We start from the raw sequence: 9371 nt of genomic DNA on the forward strand, positions 1-9371 counted from the left end.
GCCGTGGTGCTCCTTGCCGTGGTGCTCCTTGCCGTGGTGCTCCTTGCTGTGGGCTTTGCCCCGCTCGCGGTGGCCGTCCCTCTTGTGCCACCCCCTCTCCTTCTTTTCTGCCTTGAACCCCTTTTTCCAATGCCCAGGGAATGCCTCAGCCCCCTCGGATCCCCCCAGCTCCCGGCTCAGGCGCTCCTCCAGCTCCCTCAGCTCCTCTTTGAGCCCCTCCAGCCCCCCCCGCACCCTGCGCTCGCTGCAGGGCAGCTGCCAGCTCGTGCTGCACCGACTCCAACAGCCCTCGGTGCCGTGCCTCATGCCGGGCCCCCCCTTCATGCACTGCAGAACTGGGACCGTGAGGCTGCTCCTTGTGGGGCTGGGGGTCACTGGGAGCCCCCCCGGCCTGCAGGCGTTGCAGCTCAGCGCGTGCAGCCCGCAGTGCCTCGGCCTCACGCTGCAGCGCTGCACGGAGCTCGGCGTTCTCCTTGGCCAAACTCTGCTGCTTCTCCCCAGCTGCTGCTGCTGCATTTTCGCTTTGTTGCAGCAGCGCCTGCAGCTCCTCCTTGTGGGTCTGGGGGAGAGGTGGGGGGGTCAGGGAAGGGTGTGAGGGCAAAGGGTGGTGGCCCTGGGGGGCACAGTGCTGCGCACCCACCTGCAGCTCAGCCTGCATCAGGCGGATGTCCTGGTTCTCCTTGGCCAGGCGGTCCAGCAGCACACTCATGGACTGCATGCTGCGCACGTCCCCACCGTCCAGGGGGGGGCTTCTGTGGGGAGTCCTGGGGGCAGAAGGGGTGGGATGAGGCCCTGGGGGTGCTGAGGATACGGCAGCCCCTTTGCAGCCCCTCTCCTTACGCTGCCGTTGTCGGGCACAGCTTCCTGCTCCACGTCTGTTGCATCGTGGCTCATCGCATCGGCAGGACCTGGGGAGGAACCACACGCTGACATCGAGCACGCGGCGCCCAGCCCTGCTCACAGCCCTCCCTGCTCACCGTCTGCCGTGTCGTAGAAACCACCTGGAGAGGAGAGAAAGAGACAGCAATGGTGACCTCCACCTGCACACCCCACCCCGACCCCGGCACCCCCGACTCACCAGTGACGATCAGCAGAGCCACAGCCACCAACGCCAGCACTCCCAGCAGCAGTTTGTTGGCACTGAGCCCCTCCTCGTTGCCTTCATCTTGCAGCACACGGCGCTGGATGGGGGCAGGAGGGGGGGTCCCAGCACGGGGCTGATGGACCTGCCGTCGCCTCAGCCCCTCCACGTCGTCGTCACTGCTGGTGCAGCTCCCCTCCTCCAGCAGGGGCCCTGGGGAGGGATGAAGAGCTGTGAGGGGAGCCCACAGGCTGGATCTGCTGCTCGGTGCCCACAGGCTCGATCCGCTGACCCTCAGCACGCGCTCCGGGCTCAGCGTTGTGCTTTTCCTCCTCCCAGCTCCCCGCGGCGCTGAGCTCTGTAGGGCCGGATGGAGGGAGTTCTGTGCCGGCATCGGGATCCGAGCGTTCCTCTGCATCCTGGGAACACAAGGGTTGGGGTCTCGCATCCCCACGCCGCCCCCACCGTCCTCCCCCGGCTTACCCCGACCTCAGGATGCTGTTTTTCACCCAGGGAGGCGGCTCCATCCTCAGTGCCGTCAGCTGCGGAGGGGCAGAGGCCGGAGGTGAGCAGAAGAACCCAGCCCGGTACCGGGGATCTCAGCACTGCCCCCTCCCCACGTGCCTGTGCCGGCATCCGGGTCGCCTTCCTCCTCCCCTTCCTCTTCGTTCTCGTCATCTTGGGAGGCTGAATCCCGCTCCGGCCCCACCGTATCCACAGGCAGCCCCTGGGGATGACAGGCGGCCACTGGGACCCCCGACCCCCCCCTCGTTGCCCCCCACTCCGGCCCGACGCCCCTCACCTCAGTGCCCGTCAGCACCCAGCTGTTATCCGAGTCTCGGGAGTCCGATTTCTGCGCCATGGCTGCGGGTCCCCCCTGGGAAGAGACGGACGTGGATGGACAGATGGACGCGGGGACGGACAGCCACATAAACAGATAAAACAGACACACGGACGGCCCGACCTCACCCCGTGTCCGCTCTGGGTTGATTTGCCTGGCAAAACGAGTTGATGAACTCAGAGCAAAGGGCAACGGGTGACAGCGCCGCGATCCCCGCACCGGCTGCCTCGGGACCCCCAGGATCCCCCCCTCCCCCGGTAACAGCGGGTTCAGCCCCGGCCGCACTTTTCCCCTCCCGCTCCGGTACCGGCAGCGAGTCGGGATCGGGCACGGGGCGATGGCGGTGCCCGCGGATTCTGCACATTCCCCGCACAGCTGTGGAGGCACCGCCTCCGCCCCGACCCTCCCCGCCCTCCCCCCGGAGCAGCGCGGACCCAGCGGCGCTCAGAGCCCCGGTACCGAGAGGAGAAAAATCCCCGTGGGGCGAAAGAGGGGGACGGGGCTGGATGCGGTCGGGAGCGCGCTACGGGAAGCGCTGAAGCGCGCCCCCAGCCCCGTTATCCCCCCCCCCCCCCCCGGCCCCGCCCCCTCGCCCCCCCCCCGGTTACCACCGCGGTATTTTTAGCTTTGCTGATGCCGCCCGGCAGGTGCGCGGGGCCCCGCAGGAAGGAAGCGGCGGCACCGACACTCAGAGCAGCGCGCCGGGGGGCGAGGGGGGCACGGAGCCCCTCTTCCTTTCGGTACAGCACCTCCCCAAAACGGCCGAAGGGGGGGGGGGGGGGGGGGTCTGTGTGTGTATTGGGGGTGGGGGGTTCCGGTGAGGGTCCGGCCCGAGCGCTGCTCGGTGAAATCTCGCGGCCATCGTCGGTGATGTTCCGGGAAGCGCTTCGGAGCCAATCCCGGGGCCGGGAAGGGACGGAACGCATCGGGCCGGAGCTCGGTGGGAAGCGGCCGGGATGGGAGAGCCGAACGGGGAGCGGGGAAGCTCGGGGCGAAGCGGCCCCGACGAGACGAAGCGGAATATAGAACGGAACGATGCTGGGGCGGGCGGTACCTGGAGGCGCTCCGAGGCGCAGCCGGACGCGGTCCCGCTCCGTAACTTTCTCCCGGTCCCGGTCACCGCCCTCGGGACGGGGAGCGCACGTGATGAGCGCAGCCAATGGCAGCGACGGCCCGAAGGGGCGGGCAACGGCAGAAGTGGGGCGGAGGGAGCGGGAGGCAGCGGACGGAGACACGGACAACGGCGGTTTGAGAGTTTTATAGCGACGATACAAAAGTTTCCATTACCGTTCTGCTAAATTGGGGGGGGAGGGGAGGGGGGGGAGGAAACCGCAGCGAGCGCAGGGAGGCGGAGACCGGATCTCAAACGGGGGGAGGGGGGGAACAGCGGGCCTGGGCGTCGCACAGAGCCCACCCCGGGGGCACGGGGAAGACTGGGCCGTCGTGGAGACCCCCACAGCCCCACCCCGGTGCTGCACGGCCAGAGTCCACAGCGGTGGGGAGCATCACCAGGTGCCATCCTGCGCTCGCGGGTCCGACGGCTACAAAAGGGGGTTTGGTCCTAAAACAGCGTGGGGTTCTGTACAACGTGGGGGTCGGTGGGGCATCAGCCGTCGTTGGCAGCCACCAGCTGTCCCATGCCCTCGCGGACGTACACAGATTGGATCTCCTTGGTCTTCAGGCAGAAGTCACAGGCCCAGACGGCGGAGGCCTCGGTGGTGAGCAGCCCGTAGGCGTTCTCCGTCATCCCCGTGCACTCCCGGTGGAACCATTTCTGGCAGGAGGCCTCGCACAGGATGGCATCCTGGTCGTCGTTCACCTCGTTACGGCAAGCCCCGCACGGGTACACCAGGCCGGGGGGGGGTTGGTGCCCCGAGCCGGCAGCTGCCTTGCTGGGGGGTGGGAGGCTGTTGGCTTCAGGAGTGCCTCCCCCGCGGCCGGTGCTGGCGGGGGCGAAGCTGGGCTGCGCCCCGTTAACGGCAGCCGGGGAGCCCGAGTGCTGCTCTGGGGGGACGGTGCTGGGTGGGGGGTTCAGGTTTTTGCCCCCCTCCTCTCCGCCAGCGGGGAAGCCGGGGTCTGCCCCGGGGAAAGGGCTGGCGTTAGGGGGGAGGGGGGGGATGTTCTGCCCGGGGCGCTGCATGGGGGACTGTCCAAAGAGGTTGCTGGGCTGGCTGAAGCGCTGCGCCATGGCTGGCCCGCCGGGGGGGTTCAGGGCCGGGCCGGGGCCCATGTCCCCCCTGGGAGGCTGCCCCATGGTGGGGGACATCATGGGCCCGAAGCCCCCGACGGGCCCCTGCATGAGCTGCCCCGTGGGAGGGCTGAAGTTCTGTCCGAGGGGGGGCTGGTTGAAAGGCTGCCCGGGGAAGCTCATCCCCCCGGGCTGGACGTAGCCGGGGTTCTGGGGGGGCATGCCGAAAGCCGGACCCATCTGCCCGGGGGCGAAGGGGGGCGGCTGCCGCCGCATGGGCTGCGGGCCCCCTCCGTACCCGGGGGGGACCTGAGGCGCCATTCCCCCGCCCTGCATTCGGAAGCCGCCGAACGGTACGGGGCTGCCCAGGAAAGGAGCGGCCGCAGCCCCCACCTTGGGGGCCCCGAAGTCATCCTCGAAGGGGTTGGAGGCCACCAAATGATCCACCATAGGGGTGGGCGGCGGGGCGAACTCCGACAGGTGGGAGTATGCCGGGCCCTGCAGGGAAACGGCGCCGGTCAGGGCCGCGCTCCCGGTACCGCCCGCGGCGGGGGCGGCCCGGAGCCGGCGGTCCTCTCGCCCGCCCGTACCTGCGTGTTGGATTTCCGCCGCTTCTTCTCGGGGCTTTTCATCTGCAGACCTGCGGGGAGATGCGGAGCCGAGTCAGGTCCGGGGCCTCCGCCGGCCCGGCCCGCCCGCTCCCGCCGCCCGCGCTCACCTGCCTTCCCCTGCTTCCGGCCGGGCCCGCCGACGGCGGCGCTGCCCGCGGGGTGCGGGGGCCCCGGCGGGGGCGGCGGGGCCGGGACGCCTCCCTCCAGCTTCTCTCCGTGCGGGGCCGCCATGGCCCTCACAGCCGGCGCGGCGCCATGGCCCCGCCGCGGTTCCTTCGCACGGCGCGCCGGAAGCGGAAGTTGCGCCGGGACCGGAAGTCGCTCCGAGACAGGAAGTTCCTCCGAGACCAATCGCTGCGCGAGGGGCGGGGCGTGGGGCGAACCACGTGCGCGGCGTGGGAGGAACCACGGGCAGCGCCCGCAGGGGCGGGGGGGGGGGGAAGGAAGGAAGGAAGGAAGCGCTGGAAGGGGCGCCAGGGGATGGAAGGAGCGATGATGGCGGCTCGGAGAGAGGCGGAAGGAACCACGTGCGAAGCCCGAAGGGGTGCACGGCCGCCACCCAGCCTCAGTCCCAACACAGCAGCCGCAGCGTAAAGAAATACCAACTTTAATACGAACCGCCGGATCCTTTGGTTATAGCGGGGCCGGGGCAGGGCTGCGCTTTGGCTTCGGGGGGTCGAGGTGCATGCAGTGGGGCCCGGCCAGCTCCGGCAGAAAGAGAGGTGCCCGAGAAGGGGCTTGGCGGGGCCCGGAGGGCACGCGGGAGCTGTCAGCCCTCGCCCCCTGCCCGGCTGCATTGCATATATGTGTGGGACCTGCGGGGTCAAGGCACAGTTACACATAAAGTGATCGGGTACATTCGGTGCGCGGCCGGCCGGGCCTTGTGCTTGGGGAGCAGAGCGCAGGGCCCAGCCCTGGGTGAGCCCCCAACCCCTTCCCCCCCACCCCCGGGGCTGGTGCTGCTCACCGGACGAAGCCCGGCCACCCCCAGATCCAAGCAGGCTGGAGCAGGGCCCGGCCCCGGGCTCGTGCCCCAGCGGTGACACCGTATGGGGGCGGGATTTGGTACGAGCGGAGCAGCTGTGCGAAGGCTGGAGCTGGGAGGAGAGGAGGGGGCTTTGGCACCACCAGCCCCCGGCCCCGCAGGCAGCTCACACCACGCTGCCCGCAGCCCAGGGCCGCCGGCTTCGTGTGGTGGGGGGAGGGTGAGGCCCATCCCCAAGGCAGTCCACGCTCAGCCCCGGCTGAGTCCAAGTGCTCCCCAGGGTGGGAAGCAGGGCTGGGGGGGAGCGCACCGAGGCCCCCAGGAGCTCACAGTCTCCTCTCCACCGGCTGCTGCAGGCACATCTCGCTGCCAGCTGAGATGATGGGCAGGTGATTGTCCATATGGTAGCTGATGAGGTGACTGACGCTCTCAAAACGGTGATCTTTTGTCCGGACCTGGAGGGACAGGGAACTCAGAAGGCTGCTGATATCCCCAGGAGTTCCCTCCATGCTCTGCCAGGCCTCCTCCATCCCCTAAACCAACCCAGAGGTGTCCCCAGGGTGGGGGAGCGGTGGGGAGATGCCTGACCCCCAGGCTTTGGGGTTATGGGGACTCACCACTCCTTCGGGGTCAACGAGCAGCAGATGCTTGGGCTGCCCACCCTGCAGGCCGGTCAGCACGTACTGCCCGGGGGTGGTGGTGCTCTCCCTCACCAGGAAATCTCCGTTCACCTTCAGCAGTTTCTCAGCCTCCTTGCGGTTCATCTTCCTGTGGTACCAAGGCTCCCTCCTCAGCTGCTCCTCCATGGAAGCCACAACCTGGGCAGGGGGAACGCTCACGGGCGCAGACTGGGGGGCACGCAGGGCATCTTCGAACGGCTCTGCAGGAGAACAGAGAGGAAGGGGGTCCGTCACTCAGCCCCACGCATCCAGGACGGACTGCACAGCCTGGGAACGACCACAGCTGCTGTCCCACTCACTCATGTCGAAGAGGTCTCGCTGCGCACTGCCGTTGGCTGTCGCAGGGCTGCCTGCAGCTGCTGCTTGGCGTGTCTTGTCCACGTTCTGCACGTTCACGTAAGATGGGTCATCAAACAGATCCGTGCGGCCGGATGCTGCAGGCGGGTATTTCTCTCTTCCTGCTGCAAAGAGAGCCGTGGTCAGCAGTGCTCCGGTACCAGGGCTTGCTGCTGGAGCACTTTGGGACCAGGAAAGCACATGGGGACAGCCACATCCATCACGTTACCTTGAGAGGGACCGTGCTGCTTCCGGGGGTCAAATTCCCCACCAGACGTCTGGCCAACAGGCTGCAGAGAGGCACACGGTCAGCCCAATGGATCTTGCTGCACTCTCAGCCCTCCCCCAAATCCCCAGGCTGGGCTGCCAGAGGTGCTGGACAGAAGCGTGGCGTGGATTCTGTGCAGCCCACAGCCCTGTTGGGGTCCTTGCATCTCCCCTGCATAGCAGAACCTCCCCAGCAGCTCCCTGCAGAGACGTGCTCAGCATCTTACCAGCGTGGCCCCCAGGTGATTGGGGGTCTGCGCAGCCCCATCCCGCAGCCGCATGTCCACGACCCCCCCGATAGGAGGCTCCTTGCCAGGGAAGTCGTTGTAGTATTGGTGATCTGGGGCAGGCTCCTCCTCTTCCTCATCCCAGGCTGAGCCATCAAACCCTGCCATCCTGGGAGGGCGCAGCACAGCTGAACAGCTGACAGCAGCCAGGGCTGCGTCCTTTCCCAGCACTGAGAGACCTCAGGCACCCCCCGTCTCGCCCTTCCCTTACCTGTCATGGGGTGTCACCAGCTTTGGGGGGTTCTTCAGGTACTGCTTGAAGCGCAGCTCGAAAGCTTGCCCAATTGTGCTGATGACATCCTGGGCCAAACCCTCAGGGCACTCCAGGATATGGCAGGCTGGGAAGGGAACGGCAAGATGAGAGCAGGGAAGCTCAGAGTGAAATCCTGCACCCCTTGATCCCACCCTGTGCACCCCAGAGATTCCCTGCAGGGACCCAATTCCCACTGTGCTGCACCAAATCTTCCCCAGAATGGAGCTCTTGCAATTCCAGCCTCACCTCTCTGGTTGACGGGGTCTTTGGCAACGTAGGCAACGTATTCAGCTGTGTCCTGTGGGAGAGGGTGGTGGATGAGCCAGGGTTGCTGGCGAGCACAGCGCCTGAGACTGTGGGGAGAAGGCAGGAGAGGCTCTGATCCCCAGCACAGCGTAGGATGTGCAGATGGGGAACCTCTGTACTCACCGGGTCGCCCCCAGAAGCGAAGGAGATGGACTGCATGTGATGGTTGGCAATGATCTGCAGGACAGAAGCACTGTTAGGTGCAGCTCCTCAGTGCCCAGCCTGGCACACTTTCCCTGGGACTGGCCCAGTGTGGGGATTACAAGCTCCAGGAGCCCACAGGCAACCAGAAGAAGGGCTGAGACACCAGAAGAGCTACTGAGACCTGGCTCAAAACTAAGAGACCCCCAAGGCCGGGGAAGTCTCGAGGTCTCAAGGGACAGATCCCCAAAGGCATTCAGGGTATTGCTCAGATCCCTTTGCCACCAGGAATGGGTGGGGTGGGACATTCTGGACCGGGAGAGGAGCCCTCAGCAGGAAACACAGGCACCCACACATCCCCGAGGAGAATGGGAACAACCCCAGCAGGGCCTGGAGGGGATGCACAGATCCCTGCTCGTTTCAAGTCAGCAATGCAGCCCCCAGCAGCTCCCTGCTCTCACCTGCTTGCAGTCAGAGGCCATGAGGTTGAGGCTGCTGGTGGAGATGGTCAGGGTGATGGGCATGCCGGCGAACTTCAGGTTGCTTTTGCCCAGGATGGAGTTGAGAGAGCGGCCGCAGGGCTGGGGGAAAACGGCAGCATTGAGCAACTCATCTCCACCACCACTCCAGCTGAGCCACGGGGGCAATCAGAGCCCCTGAGCACTGCTGGCTGCATTGAGATTCAGCTCTCAAAACGCTCCCACCAGCAGCTCCCCAGGCCCAGCCTCACCTTCCTCCTCCTCACTGCTCCCTTGGCACCGGGCACGGCCTCGCACACCAGGCCGATGGCCTCCCTGCAGGGAGCAAAGCAAGGTGTCAACCTGGGGGTCCCCCCGTTGTCCCCTCCTGCACCAGCACAGGGACAAAGCTCTGCTATCAGTGCCACGATTATGGGGCTCTGCTGGGCAGAAGACACGGGGACCAGTGCAGAAGGGACAGGGTTAAGCGAGAAACAAAAGGGAAGCCCTCAGGCAGTGCAGGCTGACTCCCAGACCCGGCAGGGACAGGGGAAGAAGAAGCTGTTAATATTTGATGCAGCTGCAGGAGTGCTTCCTGCCTGACCAAGCTCATTGACAGGCTCATCGATCTCCAGGCAGCTTCCTCCATGGCTGCACACAGCCTGCTTCCACCTCCGCACCCAACCCAGCAGCCCCAAGCCCCCCAGCACAGCCCTGGGGCTCACCTGGTGACCTGAGTCCTGGTGTTGAAATCCAAAGCCCTCATGGACTGAAGGACTTCTACGCAGCCCATGTACTGTGGAGGAGAGCAGGGTCAGCACTGGCTCAGTTTTACTCCCCCACCTCCCCGCGCAGCCCGCAAGCAAGGAGAGCACAGGTCCCCACCAAGCCCACACTGCGGTGTTCATCTCCACAAGCACACCAGGAGCCCCCCCCC

At 66.7% G+C, this 9371-nt stretch overlaps 3 protein-coding genes across 8 annotated transcripts in view; all 3 read right to left on the reverse strand.

Annotated features, from left to right (window-relative positions):
- Positions 1-6: 6 nt before the first annotated feature.
- Positions 7-2272, reverse strand: LOC122170197 (pre-B-cell leukemia transcription factor-interacting protein 1-like; the record flags this gene model as incomplete). Its single annotated transcript, XM_042836871.1, is given in 12 exon segments — positions 7-228; positions 230-559; positions 641-748; positions 750-764; positions 841-908; positions 978-1001; positions 1079-1294; positions 1374-1500; positions 1565-1623; positions 1706-1808; positions 1884-1958; positions 2230-2272. Coding segments are annotated over 11 exon segments (1332 nt in total), but the record flags the coding sequence as incomplete, so codon positions are not given.
- An 893-nt stretch (positions 2273-3165) lies between these two features.
- Positions 3166-4952, reverse strand: LOC122170198 (pygopus homolog 2-like). The gene is made up of 3 exons (XM_042836873.1): positions 4829-4952; positions 4701-4750; positions 3166-4608 (listed from the first exon to the last, which is right to left on the reverse strand). Exons 1-3 carry the CDS (start codon positions 4950-4952, stop codon positions 3529-3531), a joined length of 1254 nt encoding a protein of 417 aa, XP_042692807.1. The 3' UTR covers positions 3166-3528.
- A 360-nt stretch (positions 4953-5312) lies between these two features.
- LOC122170199 (SHC-transforming protein 1-like) overlaps positions 5313-9371 on the reverse strand; it is an 11652-nt gene continuing 7593 nt past the window's right edge. For 4 of the 6 annotated variants that reach the window (XM_042836879.1, XM_042836878.1, XM_042836876.1 and 1 more), the window contains 11 exons: positions 9160-9230; positions 8707-8770; positions 8438-8557; positions 7959-8012; positions 7776-7827; positions 7488-7614; positions 7217-7385; positions 6952-7012; positions 6686-6847; positions 6324-6586; positions 5313-6161 (listed from right to left, as the gene is read on the reverse strand). In XM_042836879.1, the coding sequence (XP_042692813.1) occupies positions 6033-6161; positions 6324-6586; positions 6686-6847; positions 6952-7012; positions 7217-7385; positions 7488-7614; positions 7776-7827; positions 7959-8012; positions 8438-8557; positions 8707-8770; positions 9160-9230 (1272 nt within the window). In that variant the 3' untranslated portion in view covers positions 5313-6032. The remainder of the gene's footprint in view (positions 6162-6323; positions 6587-6685; positions 6848-6951; positions 7013-7216; positions 7386-7487; positions 7615-7775; positions 7828-7958; positions 8013-8437; positions 8558-8706; positions 8771-9159; positions 9231-9371) is intronic. The other 2 variants (XM_042836877.1, XM_042836875.1) reach the window with 1 other exon arrangement.

Source organism: Centrocercus urophasianus, unplaced genomic scaffold (genome assembly GCF_019232065.1).
Source record: "Centrocercus urophasianus isolate 14NV4802_14NV808 unplaced genomic scaffold, USGS_Curo_1.0 seq_641, whole genome shotgun sequence".
NCBI classification, from domain to species: domain Eukaryota; kingdom Metazoa; phylum Chordata; class Aves; order Galliformes; family Phasianidae; genus Centrocercus; species Centrocercus urophasianus.